Source organism: Meles meles, chromosome 3, assembly GCF_922984935.1.
Source record: "Meles meles chromosome 3, mMelMel3.1 paternal haplotype, whole genome shotgun sequence".
Classification (NCBI taxonomy): domain Eukaryota; kingdom Metazoa; phylum Chordata; class Mammalia; order Carnivora; family Mustelidae; genus Meles; species Meles meles.
The window spans coordinates 141,475,166-141,495,565 of record NC_060068.1 but is presented as its reverse complement, the minus strand read 5'-3'; the positions used below and the strand labels follow the sequence as shown (position 1 = coordinate 141,495,565).

Sequence of the window (20,400 nt, the reverse complement as noted above, 5' to 3'; positions counted from 1 at the left end):
GCTTCTGTACAAACTCTTCTACTAGATGGTGTGCCAGAGGCTGAGAGGCCAGGCCACCTGCTTAAGAACACACAGCATTCCTTTTGATCCTCCTCATCTCTGTCCCTCAGGTCCTGGAAAGAGGAACCTGAGGTCTGAGGATCTGGGGTTCTGGGGCTGGCCCTTGAGGCAGCTCAGCCTCTTTTCTCCCCACCCCCTTGTCCCCTGGGAGTAGGTCAGGGAGGATCAAGTGTACCCTGGGAGGGCTGTGGGCCCAGAGGCTCTGCCAGGGCCTGGCGAGTGGGTGTCATTAGTGTCATGATCCCAAGAGTTGGAGATGATCTGAACTCCTCTGGAGTCTGCCATGCCTCCGCTCACTCTACGGGATGGGGAAAACTGAGGTCAGAGGGTCCAGGGACCTGCCCAAGGTCACACAGGTGGGAGGTGCTCTTCCCAGCGAGCCCTCCTGCCCTGATGTTTAGTACTCGTGGGCTCCCTGAAGCGATGGGATTTGGGGATCCTCCCCCTAGTCTCCAAGGTGGCTCTGGTCTCAGCCAGGACATGATTACTGATACGGGGCCCTTTGGGAGGGTACATGGAGTTGTGGGGAGGGCGCTGATTAAAAAATAGACTGTCACGCGCATGGGGAGTCAGCATGCCATCACCCAGCGGGCGCCAGTTGGCTCCCCCAGGCCCAGCTGCCAGGCCCCACTCAGGGCTCCCGTTGGGGGCTCCGCCCACCCCACCCTGGCTCTGGGCCTGAGTCTGAATGCTCTCCCTCCCCTACCCCTGCCCAGCCTCCAGGCAGATGGCGCTCTTACTGAGCCTGGGAGGGCCTGAAGCCCAGCGGTAGGCTTTAAGCTGTGTGCCTGGGATCTCTTGTCCGCACATGCTGGCTGTGTGGCCTTGACTGAGGCACTTTCCCTCTCTGGGCCTCAGACACACCAGAGTGATGCTAGCATTGAAAGCTCTTGACAGCTTCCCAAGTCTTTGCCAGATTCCATCTCTCATTTCAACCCAGCAGACCATGCTAGAGACCCATCTCAGGGAGCGAGGTGCCCTGCAAAGCCCACTGAGCTGGAGACCAGCAGAGCAGAGGACTGGACCAAGGGAATCTTGCAAACCCCAGTCTTGTACAACTTCTTCAGGGTGAGCAGGGCCAGAAACCACGGAGGTTTTTGCAGTAGTGATTTGAGCCATGTTTTTATCCATCTTTTCCTTCATTCAGTTGACAAAAGTTTAGGGAGCCCCAGCCATGCAGGGACAGAGCAGAGGAAGGACAGCCAAGGCCCCTGCCCTTCAGGGCTGCTAACTGTCGTCAGTCAGGGCAGACTGACGCTCAGAAAAATATGATGGAATTACAGATCTAATGAGAGTTTGGAGGAGAGGCAGAGGAATGTGACCTCTGAGGGCAAGGCAGCCCTCCCTGAGACCCAGAAACAGACCTGAAGGGTAAGAAGTGTGGTCAGAAAGGGACAACCCAGGGGGTAAGGAAGAAAGCGTTCTAGGTTTTCTAAGTAGCAGCTGATGCCAAGGCTCTGGGGTGAGGAGGTCCTTGGGCCCTGTCTGAGCGCTTGAAGGAGGGGCAGCATGGCAGGAAGATAGGGCGGTGAGGGTCCTTTGGTGGGGAGGCTGCACAGGCGGCTCATGGGCAGTGGGGCTGGTTATGCAGGGCCTAGAGCCTGGGAAGGGGTTTGAGGCCCATCCTGGGAAGGAGGAGTGACTGCCAGCACTGGTGTGGGAGGTTGGTCCTGCCTTCTCTCTCCTTTCCCTTGGAGCTGCACCCTGAGAGAGCTGCCCCAGGGTCCTTCCGCACTCCCCCCAGTCTCCTTACCCAATGTCCGGATCTTCTTTGCAGCCTAATGCCCATGAGACGCACCTGCCTTCCAGGAGGTTCTGGTGGTCTATCAGGCCTCTAGTGCAGGCTGATGAGGGCATGTTCTTAGCTACCCACTTGGCTGAGTGCCTCTGTTCAGGAGAATTCTTACTTTCTTTTATTCCTGTGAGAGTCTGTGTCCACAAGGAGATTTGGTGTGGCTGAATGAGGCCTGCCCCTGGATCTCTGGCCACTGCCTCTCACTGCCTCCTGTCCCCTGCCCCACTCCAAGCAGCACCATTCAACTCCAGAGTCTGTCCCGGAAAATCCTAGGAGGAGTTGGGGGCCTGTGTTCTGAGCCTAGGTCCGCTGTGTGCTCTTGGGCACATCCCTTCTGCTCTCTAGGCCTCAGCCTCTCCATCTCTATTGTTTGTATGTTTGTTTTTTTAAGACTTTATTTATTTATTTGACATAGAGAGATCACAAGTAGGCAGAGGCAGGCAGAGAGAGGTGGGGAAGCAGGCTCCCTGCTGAGCAGAGAGCCCGATGCAGGTCTCGATCCCAGGACCCTGAGATCAAGATCTGAGCCTGAGGCTTATGACCTAAGGCAGAGACTTAACCTACTGAGCCACCCAGGTGCCCTCTCCATCTGTATCGTAGGCAAATACTGTTTCCTGTGCTCAGTATATGGCCTATGGATACACGATCAGCATCACCTGGAACTTCTCAGAAAGAGAGACTCTCAGGCCTCACCCTCCACCTCCTGAGTCCAAATCTGCATTTTAACAACATCCCTGAGCAATTACATTGAGTGTACATTGGAGTTTGAGAGGCCCTGTTCTAGGTCGGTCGCTTTTAAACTTAAACATTTTTTAAAAATTGAAAGCTACAGCATCTTCCTGTCTCTCTGAAGTTTTACATATGAAACACATAAGAGGGGAACCACCCACTCTGTATTTATGCATCGCACGAACAGTGAGGGGGAGGAGTGTGGTGGGGTGGCTGAGGCCTGGGCGTATTAGGAGGGGCATCGGAAGGGAGGAGGAAAAGATAACAGGAAGAGGGTGGGATGGTGTCCCATCTTCTCTGGATTCTTCCTTTCCCCTGAAGAGCCCCTGACCAGGTGCCTGGAAGAGCCCTTTCAGCTCTGACGTGCAGGGTCCTTTGTCTCACGGGCTTGGAAAGCTGGGCTTGGAGGGAGGGCACTTGACCATCCACACAGCCTGGCAAGACCTTGTTCCCTGCCTGTCCCCGTCTTGGTGTCCTGTTCTCTTCCCTGTGGAATTCCTGAAAGGGTAGCCGGTGCTATTCTTAGCATGACAGGATAGTGAGGAGAGAACATGCTAGTGCATTATTTATGCCTCTGAGTCAACAGGATTACATTCAGAGCTCTAAGAACACCACCCTCCCCGGATGGCCGTCATTGTCACTTCCCATGAACCCATCACCCATCCCTTCTGGCCCTGACCATTCCTGCTCGGAGCCTCCAGCCCCCAAGCTGGGAAATGGGTCATGAAATAGAAGGGGAAGCAAGGACTAGGACAGAGTTTCTTCGGAGATATCATTTCCTTTCTGTGTTCATTCAACACATGTTTATTGAGCACACATTATACTCGGTAGGTATGGGTACACAGGTGAATGAGACAGAATCCCTGCCTTCCAGAAGCTTCCGCTTGAGCCTGTGAGTCCACGGTGCTGTATCCTCCCAGGAACACCCGTGCTAGGCCTGATGCTAGGTGCTTGGCACATCTGAGATCTAGTCTGCACAACCACCCTGCGGGGTAGGGATGAGGGGAGCCCTTTACAAGGGGGAAAGCTGGGCGTAGCATTTATAGGACGTGCTCAAGGTAGTGATCTGCTCAGCTGGCATTTAAACTCGGGCTGCTGGGAACAGAAGGACCACTTGGGATCAAATGGTACTATGTAAGGTTAGGAATTGGGGGAGCCCCTGCACTGCCCAGTGAGAGGGACATTATGGCTAGAAGGAACTGACCTGTTTGCGGTTGTCCTGTTCTTGGCAAACCTGGAGTTACTCGAGAAGTCATGTGTGTCTGGAGGCTTCGTAAGCCCGTAGAGGAAGGATAGGCACACTGTGGGCCAGAAGTCAGAGCCACTGGGGATGGGGCGATAAGGCCCTGGGGTGGCACCCTCATGATGCTGAGCCGAGGGAGATCTGCATTCTGGGAGATTCTGGCCAGGGCCCTTGGTCGCTCTCTGCCTCAGTCTTTGGTCTAGAAAATAGTGTAACAATCCCTGCTCCGGCTTCTGTCTCTGACAGATGCAAAGGGGCGGGTAAAACAAGAAAAGGGTGCACCGCCAAGGGATGGGATATTATGTAAATACATGTATTTTCTTACGTGTATTTTTCGTTAACATTATGGGGTCTCCCTATGTATCAAACTATGTTCCAGCCATTTCCTCGTATGTTAATTCACTTATAAACACATTATGGCAGTGTTCCAGAACCCCTCAGGGGGACTGTTAAGGTGGACAATCTGTGGTCCAGGGCTGGGGTGGACCCCAGGAATGTGCCTTTGGGACATCCTTGAGCACCTGCAGGTTTCTGCTCTGGGCCAGAGAGGGGATGGCCTCTCTGCTCATCAGCTGCTCTGCGTACCCGCACCCCCCAACCCCGCAACCTAAAGGGACAAAGCCAAGGATGAGGATGGTGACATGCGGTGATGCTGGTGGCAGCTGGTAACATTTACGGTGCCCTGCGAGGCATTTTACATGGCTTTTCTGTTTAATTGCAGCATGGGTAGAAAAGGGGACACTCTCCGCAAGGACAAAACCCACTGGCACATTTGAGTATCGGGGGTAGATTTTTACGTATCGCTGGAAAGTGGAGACCAGGACCGAAGGGCAGAGAGGCTGGAGAGGAGAATTTGAAGTCATGCCCGCAGTGCACTTAACCTTCTACAGTAGCGTGTGCCCTCCAGGCAGGGGCCATGTGGCAGCTCAGCTCCCCGCGGGTGGACTGGGCAAGCTGGCGGGAGAGGGCTGCATGGACCCTCCGCCTGCGGCAGGTGCATCTGGGCCAGTCGGCCCCCCGGGGAGCCGTGCGTCTCGCCGGCACACGTGCAGGTGCTCAGTGCATACACACTCGCGTGTAGGTTCTGCCCCCTCTGAGGGGGTGCCGGCAGGCCTCCGGGTACTGCAGGCGTGAAGCAGGCAGTGCCTGTGCGTGTTGGCGTGAGCGCAGAGGCGGAGGTGCTGCTGTAGGCTAGGCTGCCGCCAGCACTGGGAAGCTACTGAGAATGCGTGTTGCAGGGTGTGTGTGCGCATGTGTGTATGCGTGTGTATGTGTGTGTGTGCGCGCGCGTGCATGTGCACAAATGGCTGTGATGCAGGGGGATCCCTCAGATCCTGATGGGCCATTAGAGAACTTGGTTTCTTTTCTTTTCTTTTTTTTTTTTTTTTAATTTTATTTATTTATTTGACAGAGAGAGAGAAAGAGATCACAACTAGGCAGAGAGGCAGGCAGAGAGAGAGGGGGAAGCAGGCTCCCCGCCGAACAGAGAGCCCGATGCAGGGCTCAATCCCAGGACCTCGAGATCATGACCCGGGCTGAAAGCAGAAGCTTAACCCACTGAGCCACCCAGGCACCCCGAGAGCCTAGTTTCTTCATCTGTGCCCCACCTCCACCTTACAGGCCCCATCCTCAGACCTGCCAGGTGCGAGCCTGCCTCAGGACCTTAACACCCCCTGTTCCCTCTGCCTGATCTCTCTTTCCCTGGACACACGCAGGCCTCACCCCTCACCTGCTTCACTTCTTCACGCAGGTGTGACTTCTCAGGGGCTTTGGTTACTGTATTTCTCTTTGCAGACCCTCCGCCTCCCCCATGCAGTCAGTATGTGCAGTCAGTATACGTCGCGTCCCTGCTTTATCTCTTTCTGTAACATTTGCCTCCTGACCTACTGGTGTCGTTAACTCATGTAGGTATCATCTTGCTCCCCTACCAGAACGCAAGCAGGGATCTTTGTCTGTCACTCTTCGTGGCTGTGAGCAGTGCCGGGCCCTCGGCTGCAGTACAGTAAATTTCGGGTGAGCGAATGAGTCCGTCACCACCTCTACTTCCTTCTTTCCTTTAAAGTGTCCTACTTCCACGACTGAAATACCACTTCTCCCCAAGCAGGAATACGCCCTTCACAGGTTTGACGTGTTCGTTATACTCCTCTGTCACTACCCACGTGAAACCTACCTACCTAGTATGATTTCAGGTCTCGGGGTCCCACTTAGATCCTTTGGCTTCCGCTAGAGGCGTGGGACACCACACTCTAGGAATCATTGTTCCAGTCTGATCCTCTCTTTGGACACATGGACAAACTGAAGCCCAAAGAAGGTCAGGAAATAGTCCAGTGTCTCACCCAAACTGTGACAGGACAGATCCTAGGGCCAAATCTCTTGGCCTCTAGTCTTCTGTTGTTCTTTTGCAGTTTGAGGGACAAGGGGCAGGCAAGGGCTGGCTGGTCCAGCCTGTCCTCTGGCCGCAGATTCCTCCTGCTGGAGGCGAGCCAGACAGGCCTGGTCACTGGGGGATGGCATGAGCGCATGGCAGGGTCGGCAGCCTCCCGCACGCCCTGGGCCACGGTGCCCTCCAGGCTGTAGGGCAGTGCACTGGGAGGTGGGAGCCAGCCATGGCTGCGTCTTCCCTCCTAGGACTCTTGGAGCTGGGGCACTCCCAAAGGGCCTGGGCACTCAACATCTAGCAAGGGGCATACCTGGGATTCAAACCTGGTTCTCTCTGCTACAGCATGTTGGCTAGAGATGGATGCTGGGGTGCCCTTGCCGAGAGGATGCTGGGGGAGGAGGGGGTCTGAGAGTGCAGGGCAGTTGGGCTGTGCCTGACTGTGAGCAGAAGAGCAAGACCAGACCGAGAGAGGGCCGGAGAAGGAAGGAAGAGAGACAGACAGACAGAGCCTGGGCCTTGCAGAGTTATGCAGAGGGGGCTTTGTGCAAACAGCTGAGTTCAGTCCCCCTCAGGCGAGCACAGAATTTCATGCCACAGGAAGCATTTCTGCATCTCATTTACGCAGCAGCGACTCTGCAAAGCAGATATTGTGATCTCTGTTTCACTGATGAGGGAGTGGAGACCCAGAGAGGCGAGGTGATCTACAGAAGGCAGCCCGCGAGTGGTACAGGACGCCTGCTTGAACAGGGCGTAGGAGGAGAACAGGCTGCACCTCCAGCTGGACTTGATGGAGGAAGGCTTTCTGGAAAGGGCAGGCAGGCTGAACGGACATGGGAGTGAGAGGCGGGAGTGGAGACCGCATACCATTAACTGGCCAGATAACCTTGGTAAAGCCCAAAAACCTTTCTGAGCCTGTTTTCTCATCTGTCAAATGGGTATAACGGCACCCCCAGGCCATAGTTTGCAAAGAGAAAATGAAACAACATAACAACCTAATGATATTACTTAAACCGAATGCCTGGAACTTAAGAAGTTCCCAGCAAATAGCAGCTTGAGTGATAAAAGTCAAGTGTGTCCCGCCCTGACAAATTAGCCCTCCACAGTCACCTGCCCTGACCAAGGGATTCCCAGAGCCTTCTTGGGCAGATGTGAGCAAGCTTGAGACGTCAGAGATTTTGGCATGGCCTAGACAGCCTCCAGGGGCCCGGCAGCCTCCAGGGGACAGGCACCGGGTCCACTGTTGCGGGGGGCTCCTCTGGGCGCTCAGGCTCCCTGTGCTCTTTACCCTGCTGCCAGGACTCCTCTAAGCCCGGGCCAGGCCATCATTATCATTCCTCCTGCGTTCTTTCTCCCGGGCTATTTATTTTTCTGTGAGGAAGGAATGTGGGGAATTTACCACAGGGTGCTGGCCTTCACTTTCACTGCAGCAGCCTCTCCTATAAGAGGGAAGCGGCCCAGACAGATGGCTGAGGAGGCCGAGGTGGACACAGAGGAGGGTCAGGCTGAATCCGCGGCCCGGACGGTAGGGCAATTGTGTAATGCACCTGGAGGCCCAGGTACCACAGTGCCGCTGGTCCCCTGGGGGAATGTGCCATGTAATGTACACAGTTCTGGTGGAACTCTCCCTGGAACACCCCATTCACTCTCAGACTCCGGGCAAGCCCAACGTTGGGCTGTGTTCCTCTCAAAGGTGCCTTCCTCTCCAGCTGGTCTTGATTTGAGGTAGGGGTGGTGGAGGGGAGTGGTGTGGGGATTGCCTTGAGCCTGCCAGCCTCTGCTGGGCTGGCACTATTACTTGGAATGCCTCCACAGCGCCATCTTTCAAGACCTAGAGCATATATATATATATATATATGCCTCCTCCTCCAGGAAGCCTTCTGGGATTCCTTCATCCTAATTAATTCTCTCAGTGCTTAATGGAATAGTCTGCCTCTTAGGTCAAACCCTGTGATTTGAGGTTTCGTCTCCCTCTTCAGCCACAGACATGTTGCCCCCTCCCTCCTTCCTTCTCCCCACTTCTTCCAGGAAGTACCCTCTAGAGCTCTGATCTAGAATCTAGATGAATCTGAGATCTAGAGGTTTCTAGAAATTGGCTCCCTGAATGAATGGTGGGGCAAACTGTGAAGGTGGATTTGGATTTGGGGAGGGCTCATCCTTCAGTCATTAATTTCCTCCACACACTGAATGGGTGCCAGCCTCTGCTGAGTGTGGGGGCACTGAGAGAGGATGGAGACCTACTCTGGCCCCAGGATGCTATAGGCCAAGAGAAAGGGCTGCATCTTTGCGGAGGGCCCAGCGTGCCAGGCCCTGGGCTGGGTGCTGGAGACCCAGAGATGGACTAGGCCCACCACACCCCTGGCAGAGGCAGTTTCGGGGAAGCCATCTCTCCCCAGGCTGGCTCACCGCCTTTTGTCTCCTGGATGAAACATTCTGTCTGGAAGGGCAGGGTGTGGCAGTCCTTTCCGTATTCCGTATTCCGGAGGCTCCCAGGGCTGGGGTGATGGAGGCTGGTGCAACAGGAGAGGACTTGGCTGGGCAGGCCTGGCTTACCAGGGCTCGACTAGGAACTGGGGGCCCGAGTCTGAGCTTGGATCTCTGTGAACCAGTCCTTTCCAGTTTGCTGTGCACCTGGGGCTAAGCCTGCCTCTTTCTGGGTCACCATGTTCAAGTCCCTGAAAATCTAATTGTAGATCGGTGTTTAGGCCAGTAGAGAAGATAGGAGAGGGGTGGTGGCTCCTGGTCCTTGGCAGAAAGGACCCTACAGCAGAGGCCCAGCCATGAGCAGTGCTTGTGGCCTAAAGGGATTGCTGCCAGCTAAGGCCCACGCCCACCTGACAGCCTTCTTCTTAGGTTCCCCCCAACCCACCCACTCTGCCTGCTTGATCCCAACCCACTTCCAGATAGAGATGCCAGGAGTTAGGCTAGGCCTGCTTCCCTTCAGGCCTTGGCTCCTAAACTTTCTCAGCCTGTTGTTTCCTCTAACCCCCTTCTGCTCTGAGGCCCTGGGGCCGGCTTGAGTGGGGGTGGAGCACTGCTCTCAGGAGTTCTTCCTGGAAGAAGCAGCAGTTGGGCTGAGCCTGGAACAGGGGATGGGGAAAATGAGCTCTTCAGAATGAGGGGACCCAGGCTTGGTTGGCACCAGACTCCCAGCTCCAACTCTGCTCTGCTTGCCCCTTGCTGGCTGTGGGACCCGGGGTGAGCTCTCTAATGCTGTGGGTCTCTTTTTCCGCAACACAGGTCAGGGAGCCTCCCCTGTGAGTTGGGAGAGGTTTCATTGAGAAAATACAGGCTCACGCCTTCGCTTAGCAGCGGCTGGTGCTCCTCACATGATGGCTATTGTCGTCTTCATTGACTTTATTGTTATTCTGCAAGCGCACGTGGAAGGTGCAGGGGACAGGAGAGAATACAGAAGGGAAGACTTTGGGCCCCCGGTCAGGTGCAGACCACACAGGGGAGGCGGGAACTGCTAGGGGGCACACAGGAGCCCTTGGGTTTTCTGTGGCCGCTGGGAGGGCACAGAGAGCAGGTTAGCAAGCCCTCAGGCAGGCTCTGGTGGCAGGGGCCCTGAATGCCGGGATGGGGACTTGCTGTTTGATCTTCCACATCCTGGGGAGGCAGGAGAGAGAAATGAGCGAAGCCAGGCAGAGGAAGATGAATCTGGCATCACGGGGCGGGTAGATTGGCGGAGGAGAGACTGGGGGGGCGGAGAGGCCATTTAAAAAGCTGTTGCAAAATCGGTTTTCCTGATAAAGAGCCGGGCTGAGTCATCTGTGGAGGAGAGAAGTCACATCCAGCTCCCGCACTGCCTTGGAAGTGGGATTTTCCTCTCTTTGTCAGCGGGGCAATTGGCTGCCTTTCCCGGAGGCTTTGAGAACTGAGGCCGGCTCAGCATCCAGGGGGAAGCTGGGCTGCAGGGAGGACTCAGCTGGAGTGAGTAAGAGGAGCACACGGCAGTGCCTTTGTGGTTTGGGGTGTGTGACTTAGGGCCTCTGGCCTCCCTCTCTGGTCTCAGCTCCCCTCTGGGCATCAAGAAAAGAGGTATGGATGACTTCTGCCAGCCTGTTAGTGGCAAGGCTGGAGCTAGGTCTGGGGCTCCCTGTTTATGTTCTTATGCATCTCCCATGTCCTGGCAGTCCTCCTCACCTTAGTATGAATTGCTCTCCTCCTGAGAGGATGGCTGGCAGCCTGCTGAGATTCAGTCAGGTTGCACTCCCTGGGACTTTGGCATGGTTGGAGCACTCCCTAGGGAACAGAGGCCGTGTCATTTCCTCTTGCAGTTGGGAGAAGATGGGGTAGGGGCTGGCAAGGCGGCCAGGCCATTACTCAGGCCCAGTTCATCTTCCTGCCCCTAGCTGAGCCAGAGGTTGTGTAGCGGCCAGCCATTGGTTCCTTTCTGACCCCGGCAGGGGGGCGGTTTACCCAGCCTGCTTACCTGTCCCATTGCCAAGACTCCCAGGCGTCCACAATGGGCTGCCTCCAGCCAGTCTCTATTCCCTCCTCTGGCTCCCTGTCCCACTCCACCCTATGTGGGGCCTGGGTACTCCCGTTGACGGTAGCCGTGTGAAGAAGCATTTCCTTGAATTCTCTCCCTGTTCTGAACTTCTGCTCTGGCCTCCCTTCCCCTGCCCCACCTCCTTCCTTCAGATCCTCCATCCAGACAGGCCTGATGGTCAGCAGACCAGGCAATTGCCTACAGGGGTGATCGGGCTTGGAGAAAGGGCTTATCTCTGCCTAAGCACAACTGGAACTCAGATCTCCTGACTCCCCTTACCATGCTCTCTCCACTCTACTGGTCTTGCATTGCCTAGCAGTCATTTCTACCTTAGTAAGAATGAGTTCTATCAGCTCTTCTCCTTCGAGAAAAAAGGGAGAGAGCATGGCTTGTTCTAGGCAGTTGAGAGGGGAGAGGGCACTGCTGGGGACACGGACCGTGAGGCAGAGAAACAGGCCGTCCTGCAGAGCCTTGTCCAGGTGCTCTGGAGCCTCTCTTGGTGTCCCTCCCTCCAAAGTCTGGGTCTAGAAGGCAGAACGCTTAAGAAATGAGACTCAGCAACCAGACTCAGAGTTCTGAAACTCAGCTCAGCTACTTGCAAGTTGTACGGACTTGGATAGGTCTTTCTGAGCTGCAGATTCATCTGCCAACTCGGGAGAATGAGAGGGCTGGCCTCTCAGAGTTTGGGGCAAGAATTGAGAAGGAGGATGGGTGTAAAGTATGCAGCGCGGCCCCTGGGCAGTGGCGGAGGCTGCATGATTGCCATTGTGGTCCTCATTCTGACAGCTGCCCTTGGGGCTTCTTGTCTCCCCCACACTTAGGGAGTTACCCTTGTGGGACCCAGGTGTCCTGACCCGGGGCAGCTCTTCCTTGTGTCTGCCCTCACCCCTTCCTCTCCCTAAGGCCTGTCTTCAGAACTCCTGATCCACTGTCCAGAATGGGTCTTTCAAGGGCCAGCACCCCGTCCTGAGAAGAGGGGGGCATCGTGGCTGATACAGGCACAGGCCACAGCTGTGCAAATGGGGGAGCTCAATCGAGGTACCTGTCCCCCCATGGCCTTTGGCCGCTTCCTGCTTCTCCGGCTTCGGGGAGCCCCATCTAGGTCCTGGCTGGTTGGGGCATGGCCAGGGGCACCAGTTCCTGCTCTGGGGGACTCGGGCCCCCTCCCCTGGTGCCCTGAAGTGCGGGACTCTGGGGTGCCTATGGCTGGCCCAGCCCCCCTTCTCTCAGCTTTGTTTGTGCAGAGTGGCAGAAATCGGCTGGATCGCTGGCAGGGTCTTGCCCAAGCCTCCTGCCAGATTCCTTTTCCGTGGAGTCACCGCAGGCTTGGGTGGGGGGGGCCCGGGAGCTCTCTCGGAGGCAGGGCTCTCTCACCCCTTGGCCTTTTCTGCTGCCCTCCTCTTGTCCCAGAACAGCAGCAGGGGGACTGGGCAGAGTTCCAAGCCCAGCTGGGGGTCAGCAGACAGGGTCCTGGCCCGAGGCCTACTCTGCCACTCTTTCCCTCTTTCAGCCTCCCAGGCCTGCTTAGCCCCCAAGGGCCCTTCATGCTCTGACATTTTGAGCATTTTCGAAACCCATGGCCTTTAGAACAAGTCTGGGGACAGGATGGAAGCAGAGAAGCAAGGAGAAAAACAGGCAAGTGCGGGGACATTGGGAGGTCTGGATTATTCAAACCCTGAAGCACTTTCTATGAGCCTCAGGCTGTGGAAGAGTTAGCCAGAAGACTTGGTGCTCTCCGGAGTCACTCAGAGCTGAGGTGAGCCAGCTCCGCTACTTCCTGGCTCTGTGACCTCAGGCGACTCACTTTACCTCTCCAAGCCTGGTTTTCTCATTACTACAAAGTGGATAATAATAGTTAATGCTTCACAGCATTGTTGTGTGAATTAAATAAGATAATGTGTGTAATCAATGTTAGCAGTTGTGTCATAGGAAACACTAGTGGGACGACAACGACGGATGTGTATCCTGACCATGCCCCATGGGGAGGGGAATTGTGTCTGTGAATCTCTACAGGGCTCTCAGGTTGGAAAGAAAAAGCTTTTCATCTATGTGGCAGTAGAGGTTGGGAGTTCACATAAAGAGTGACTTTTTAGCAAAGAAGTACGCATTAGTGGAAGGCAGCTCTTTAGGGTAGTGAGCTCCCTGTCAGTGGAGTGTGTAAACAGAGGCTTGTAACTCAGGGGTGTGGTCTTAGGGACACAGGAATTACGAGGGTAGTTGGACCCAGTGGCGGCCATCCCCAAGACCCTGACGCTCCGTGGTTTGGGGCAGTAATCCCTGCCTCTCCATAAGGCTGGAATCCCCTGCGGGTGTGACCTTAAGAGAGTCACATCCCCTCTCAGGATCCTGATCTTAGGGATGAACCTCCTTTGCCAGAAAAAGTTCTGACCCCTTCCAGGCAGTAGAGTATGGTCACCATGGAGCAGCTCCTCCGGGGATAGCATGCACCCTGTGCCCTGTCCCCCGGGGCTTGATGACAATGAGTACTGCGGGCATTCGTGAACTCACTGCAGCCTTGCAACCCTAACGTCAGAGCTTTTATCACTGCTCCTCAGTTAAGGAAACTGGCTCTGAGGTGTGGAGACTTGCCAAGGTCGCACAAGTAGCAAACGGCAAAGCCCGGATTCCGGCCAGGAGTCCTGGTTTCTCAGCAGAGCAGAGGAGGTGAACACTGCTTGAGCCCAGCAACCGCTCAGGACCCTCCTGTGTGGCTTGTGTGCCCCCACTCAAGATCCAGCTCCGGGCGGCAGCCTGGCCAAACCCGCAAATCCTTCATCTTTTAGAGATGGGACAACCCAGGCAGGAGAGGAGTCCTACCAGGAGGGAGCAGGTGTCGGGGTGCACAGGGTAGGCTCTTCTGGACAGGTGGGCACAGGTGTGTGTGGGTGGGGAGCCAGATCCTGATGGGAGGAGGGGAGAAGGAGGTGGGGACCAGAGAGCCTCTCCTCTGTGTGGGCCTCCCTGTAAACCCTAGTGTGACGCTCTGGGCCTCAGTTTTCTCATCTATGTAATGGGGGTGGTGGTCAAATAGCTCCTCTGTTAAGGGCCCTTCCAGCTCATGAATTCTGAGCCTCGCTGGCAGGATGCCTAGAAAGACTGTCTCTGGAGACCCGTTCAGCATGTCATGGCCAGTGCTAATGAGGGCATGGTAGGAGGGAGGGCAGGGTCAGATTCCTCAAGAACTAATTAGCTTCCCACAGTAAGGAGGGGTAAGGGGAGGAAGACAGAGGGAGGAATTTTCCCAGCCAGTGACGGAGCTATTGACCATGGCCACAGGCTATCTCATCCATCTGTCCACTGGTCCTTTTGTTCATTCATTGTTCCATAAGCATAAATTGAGCACCAACGGTGTGCTAGCTGGGCACTGGGGATATAAAGAGAAGTGGTTGCCTGCAGTGAACTTACGGATTAACAGGGGTCTGATCCCAGCCTGATAGCCTGATCACCAACCTCAGGCCCCAGACTCCACAGCCCTAGACTGAGCCCGTCCCCAGCCACTGACTCCGTCTGCTGTATATCCCAAAGGGACCTATTGGGACAAATGGGCAACTCAAGCATGGGTTGTGAACCCAGAAAGAACTGGTTTTGAGCCCAGCCTTGCCGCTCTTTGCCATGTGACCGTGGGTGAATTACTTACAAAAAGCATCTGGACCTCATTTTCTGCTCTGTAAAACAAGGGCAGGTAACGTTTGTCTCCCAGTGTTCTTGTGTGGACAAAATCAAGTAATGCAGTGTTCTAGTATAGTTGCTGCTGAAAAATCAGCCGAATGCCCTACTCTCATGATATTAAAATATGAGAATTTTAAAACAACTATTTAAATAAAAGAAGAAACTGTAAGAAGGAACTGGTTGCAGTTGTTACTGATTTGTGGTGGGGGTGCTCAGGGGTGGAGGGACATTTTTTGGTTTTTTAATTTTTGAATTTTTAGACCATGTGAATGCATTCCCTACTCTAAAAAGGGAATGTGTTACTGTTAGTGTTAGCAAATGATTATACTATGAGTTTGAAAATGAAAAGGGCCCTAAGACAGGCACATAGAAAATGTCCTGGGGGTTCATTCATGCATTTGGTAATGCCTACTAAGGGCCCCCTTTATGCCAGGCAGTATTCTAAGGGCAGGGGACAGAATGATGACCAGGTCAAACAAGGTCATTGCCCTGTTAGAGCTTATATTCTAGGTAAGGTGTCTGATGATAAACAAGGAAACGGTGATTACAAATGATGGTAAATGCCTTGAAGAAAGTAAAGAGATGGGATAGGAGGGGAGAGGACTGATTATAGAGGAAGACTCCTCCAGAGAGGGAACATTCAAGCAAATTCTGTTTGGCAAGAAGGAACCAACATGGAATGCCACCTGGGAAAAGATCATTCCAAGCAGAGAAAAGAGCAAGTGCAAAGGTCCTGGGGCAGGAACAAACTTGACATTTTCAAGGAATTGAAAGAATGCCAGCAGGGCAGAGCCTAGTGAGCGAAGGGTGGTAGGGGATGAGTCAGGGATGGAGTGGGCCTCTGCTGCGAGGGTGATGTGTTCTTACTGAGTCTGATAAAGTGCAGTATCAACAGCCTTGGGGGGAAGCCAAATGAGGGGCCGGGTCATGCTGAAGGGGTAATCAGGGGAAGTTTTACACAGGTGTTAGCGTTTGAGTTGGGCCATGATTATTGGGGCAGGGATCTTCATGAGGTGAGGGGATTCCAGAAAACAGTGAGTAAAGATCAGACTCCAGAGGAAAAGATCATCAGTAGGAGGGACACAGTGGCCATCTGTCTGTCTCTGTCCCCCAGTGGCTCGCATTCCCATTTGCTAACTGGACCTCTGTCTCTCTCTGCAGCCTTGGGCCTGAGCACTAGCCTTACTGAGCGAGATCTCAAAGAGGCCAAGGCCCGCAGCCAGCAGATCGCAGCCCAGCTCACCACCCCTCCCAGCTCCAACTCCCGCGGCGTCCAGCTCTTCAACAGGCGCCGGCAGAGGGTGAACGAGTTCACCTTGGAGAACCACAGCCGGAGGGGACAGAAGCCCAGCCAGGAGTCCCTCCAAGCGCCCCCTGCCAGCCCCGCAGGCTATGCCTCAGGGCTCAGCTTGAGTCCCACCTCACTGCCTGAACCAGGCCCTCCAAGGAACGCCAGCAGCCAGAGCCCCGACGCAGGGGTCCCTGCTCATAGCATGGAGGGATGCTCGGAGAAAGCCAACTTGCTGCGGCACCTGGAGAAGGTGGCCAGCGAGGAGGAGGAGGTACCGCTGGTGGTTTATTTGAAGGAGAACGCCGCCCTGCTGACGGCCAACGGGCTGCACCTGTCCCAGAACCGAGAAGCCCAGCAGAGCCCAGCAAGCCCGCCGACGGCTGAGGTCCACAGCCCGGCTACAGATGTCAACCAGAACCTTTCCTCACTCAGTGACACCCTCATCACCCCGACCTCGAACAGCAACCACAGCCTGCCGGCTGCAGACATCAACCAGAACCCGCCGGGCCCCATCACCCCACAGAGCCCGCCGCTCTCAAGCAGCCCACAGCCCTCGGAGGCTCAGCTCCCTCCCAATGGCACGGTGTCCGATTCCAAACCCGGCACCCTGTGTTCCGGCAGGCAGCCACCAGAACCGGCTGCGGAGGTGAGACCCAGCACGCTCCTAATTGACAAGGAGTCAGTGCCACCTACCACCACCAACACCTTCTCCAGAGAAACAACTCCCCTCTCCAGCTCCGGGACCCCGGCCCCAGATTTCATGTCCAGCTCCCTGCTCATCGATTTACGACCCAGCGCCCCAGCAGGGTCAGCGGAACAAGAGACGTCCGTGTGGGCAGCCACGGCCACTCCCGCCAAGCTCTACAGCGAGGTCCACTTCACGCTGGCCAAGCCCCCGTCAGTGGTCAATAGGACCGCCAGACCCTTCGGGATCCAGGGGTCAGGAAGCACCAGCCAGATAGAGCGGAGCCCCATGGTAGAGAGACGACATCTCGGAGAGAAGGCCCTGACTCCCCAGCCCCCCAGCATGGCAGACAGGAGCCCTCGGCCACAGAGACACATGATGTCCCATAGCCCCATGGTGGAAAGGAGGTCTGTGGCACAGCGAAGCCCAGCCTTGGAGAGACGCCCTTTGGGGAACTTCACCCCACCCCCAACCTATGCTGAGACCTTGTCCACGGCCCCCCCGGCTTCCCGGGTTAGGTCCCCCCCCTCCTACTCTGCCCTATACCCCAGCTCTGACCCCAAGCCTTCTCCTCTGAAGGGCCAGGCCGTTCCTGCCAGCAAGACGGGCATATTGGAGGAGTCGATGGCCCGCAGGGGCAGCCGGAAATCCATGTTCACCTTCGTGGAGAAGCCCAAGGTGACCCCGAACCCGGACCTGCTGGATCTTGTGCAGACGGCTGATGAGAAGCGGAGGCAGAGGGACCAGGGGGAGGCAGGCGTGGAAGAGGAGCCCTTTGCACTGGGAGCCGAGGCCTCCAACTTTCAGCAGGAGTCAGCACCCCGGGACAGAGCCAGCCCTGCGGCAGCCGAGGAGGTCCTCCCGGAGTGGGCCTCGTGCCTCAAGTCACCGCGCATCCAGGCCAAACCGAAGCCCAAACCCAACCAGAACCTGTCCGAGGCCTCCGGGAAGGGGGCTGAGCTCTACGCCCGCCGCCAGTCCCGGATGGAAAAGTACGTCATCGAGTCCTCGGGCCACACCGAGATGGCCCGCTGCCCTTCACCCACCATGTCCCTGCCTTCATCCTGGAAATATTCCACCAACGCTCCTGGCAGCTTCCGAGTGGCATCCCGGAGCCCAGCTCGGACCCCGCCCGCCTCCCTCTACCATGGCTACCTACCCGAGAATGGGGTCCTGCGCCCCGAGCCCACTAAGCAGCCAGCCTACCAGCTGCGGCCCTCACTCTTCGTCCTCTCGCCCATCAAGGAGCCTATCAAGGCCTCGCCGAGAGCCGCCTCTCCCGCCAAGCCGAGCTCCCTGGACCTGGTGCCCAGCCTCCCCAAGGGGGCCCTCCCGGCGTCCCCAGCCCTGCCTCGGGCCTCCCGCTCCTCACCGGGTCTCTACAGCTCCCCCGGCCAGGACGGCCTCCAGCCCACAGCCGTGAGCCCGACCTATAGCAGTGATATCTCCCCTGTGTCGCCCTCCAGGGCATGGTCTCCCCGCGCCAAGCAGGCCCCCAGGCCCTCCTTCTCCACCCGGAATGCTGGGATCGAGGCTCAGGTGTGGAAGCCTTCCTTCTGCTTCAAGTAGAGGACCCCACAGGGATCCCACTGCCTGGCAGGACCCCCTCTCTGAGGGCTGGATGGAGAGCAGATGTGGCTGAAAGTGGCACTGAGCTGAGGGTCAAGAGTATGGGGCCTCGGGGCTCAAAGGTCGATGCTGCCACCAGCTAGCTTTGTGACTCTGGGCAAGTCGCCTCTGCTCTCTGAGCTGCAGCTGCCGCAAGGGTCATTAGACTCCATGTCTGAGGGACCCGCCGTCCCATACTGGGTCGGGGGGAGGGCAACGAAGAGCGAGCTCCCCGCAGTGAGGCTGGGGGCTCCCTCGGGCCTTTGTGAGCTGTGGGGATGCCAGCGTCTTGCTGGGGAATGGCCTAGAAGGGGACCCTCCCGTGGGCTTCTGGAACAAACAGCCGGCCAGTGCCTCCGTGCAGCCAGCCAGCCACGGGTCCGCCTCCTCAGCTGCCTCAGCTCCTGGCATCCTTCTGCCTGTCACTGGCTTCTTACCTGCACTGGCCTGTCTCCTCCACCTCTGCCTTCTGGACGCCGTTTCCTCTCCGCTGCTTCAGAAAGCTCTGTCCCGGCTGCCATGTTTTCTCCTCTCGTGGGTTCTTCTGCTGGATGAGGACTTAGCCTGCGACTGCTGTCTGATGCTTTCCATCCCGACCCTCTGCTCCCCTGCCTCCCTGTCCTCTCCAGACACCTGGCTCCGCGCTGGGGATGAGACCTTGGTCCCGGTGCCACCTGGCTGGCCCTCTGTGTGCTGGGGCGTGCAAGGTCCCAGGGAGTCCCCGAGAGAAGGAGGTGCAGATGTGGGCGTGCAGTGAGAGGGGCCCCCGGCAGCGTACCCATTGGCTAGGCAGGCTTCAACCTCAGCCCAAATCAGCCCCACTAAAAGCAGCTATCTCTGCATAGTGGTGGGCGCCCCGGGGAGAGAGGCTGGAGAGGAGGGTCTGGTCCCATCCTAGCCTCCCCTTTGCTTTGTGAGTCCAGCCAAGTCACTTTCCCTTCCTGGGCCTCAGTTTTCTTATTTACCCAGTCAGTGCCCTTCCAGCTGTGACCGTCTGTGAGGATTGAGAGAATAGGCTGGTGCTCTGGGAGAAAGGCCTTGTAAGTGATAAGACAGTCCCCTGGGGAAAAGAGGGGGAGGCCATGGGCTGTTGGCCATAGAAGGGCTGGAGATGAGAGGTCCGTGAGGGCGTTCTGGGGAGGGTATTGCTAGAGGAAGCCGCTGCAGGAGGCCAGGGAACCAGAAGCCTGGGCTGGGACAGCCTGGAGACAAATAGAAGCCAAGGCAGGAGCACAGCCTCGTGGTGGGATGGAGGAGGAGACCTTAAGGTTTTGAGGAAAAGGCTGGGATTTAAGAGATCTGGATTCTACCAGATTAATTCCATGTATATCTTTGGGTCTCAGTTTCCCCATACATGAGGGTATTGAGTCACGTAGGGTGAGATCCTCACCACCTCTTGACATGTTTGAGGTGAGCCAGCCCTGAAACCAGGCTCTGTTGGGGGAGACAGTGTGAGAATACAGACGCAAGAGGCAGAATTCAGATGGAAGCCTCCCAAGGCTGGGGGCCGAGCACCACCCACTCTCTCTTCCCCGGCCCTATTTCTGGGCTCCCCAGCGGGGCGAAGGGTGGTGGAGGCGGTGCCCGTGCTGGGCTGAGCCTGCAGTTTTCGTGAGCTCTGGGCTCGTCTCCATGGGAACAGAGGGGTGCCTTCCTAGTGAGTTCATTCTGCCCGGAACTGGGGGGCATGCATGGGGGAGTCGTAAGTGAGCTCAGCTTCTTCACACCAGGCCCCTCCCAGGACAGAGTGAAGCCCCTACCCCAGACCCCTGATCCCTTCTACCCGCGAGGGCCAGCAATGGAAGAGCCCACTCTCCATCCTGCAGCTCCCGCGGCCAGGCTGGCCGAGCTCTTCCCCCAACTTTGTTTTCTCTCCTGTTCTCAATACACTCAGCCTCAAATCTGTCTTCTTTCTTTTTTCCGCGCTCCCTGGCTGGTGGTCCAGGCTCTTCCCCCCTTCCTCCCTGGTTCTGGCCTGGGAAGGGGGGTTGGACGACTCCGTTCCTGCGTGTGAGTGTGTGGCGTGTCTCTGTGGGCTGTTTGTGACTCTGGGTCTGCTGTGGGTACGGATGTGTGGTGGCTTGGAAGTCAGGGCTGCCCTCTCTCTTCCCTGGGTCAGGACGTAGGGAACCATAATCCTGTGGAAATTCTTTTGTTTTCTCCTTCCTCCAGAGTTTGGCCAAAAAGCTTATAGAGCATGGGGAAAACCCACAGCCCCTTACAGTCCAGGTTTGTTTGAATTCTTTGAAAGTGGAATGTAAATGCCCTTAGCCAGAGCATATACTTTCTGGTTCCCTCAGGCCCCCTCCCCCTCTCCTTGTTATCTTAATCTGGCAGTTTCCCATATTCATCACCTCCGGGCTCCTGAAAATGGTTCCTGCCCCTGGTGGAGAGGAACAAGCTGGCATCAAGAGTCAGAAGGGGTTGTAGTCCCCACCTGACTCCTTG

At 56.3% G+C, this 20,400-nt stretch overlaps 1 protein-coding gene across 4 annotated transcripts in view; it reads left to right on the top strand.

Annotated features, from left to right (window-relative positions):
- SYNPO (synaptopodin) overlaps positions 1-20,400 on the top strand; it is a 66,363-nt gene that overhangs the window by 40,553 nt on the left and 5,410 nt on the right. For 3 of the 4 annotated variants that reach the window (XM_045999255.1, XM_045999256.1, XM_045999257.1), the window contains one exon: positions 15,530-17,883. In XM_045999255.1, the coding sequence (XP_045855211.1) occupies positions 15,530-17,883 (2,354 nt within the window). Of the gene's footprint in view, positions 1-10,118; positions 10,138-15,529; positions 17,884-20,400 lie in introns of those variants that run through there. The other variant, XM_045999259.1, reaches the window with a different exon arrangement.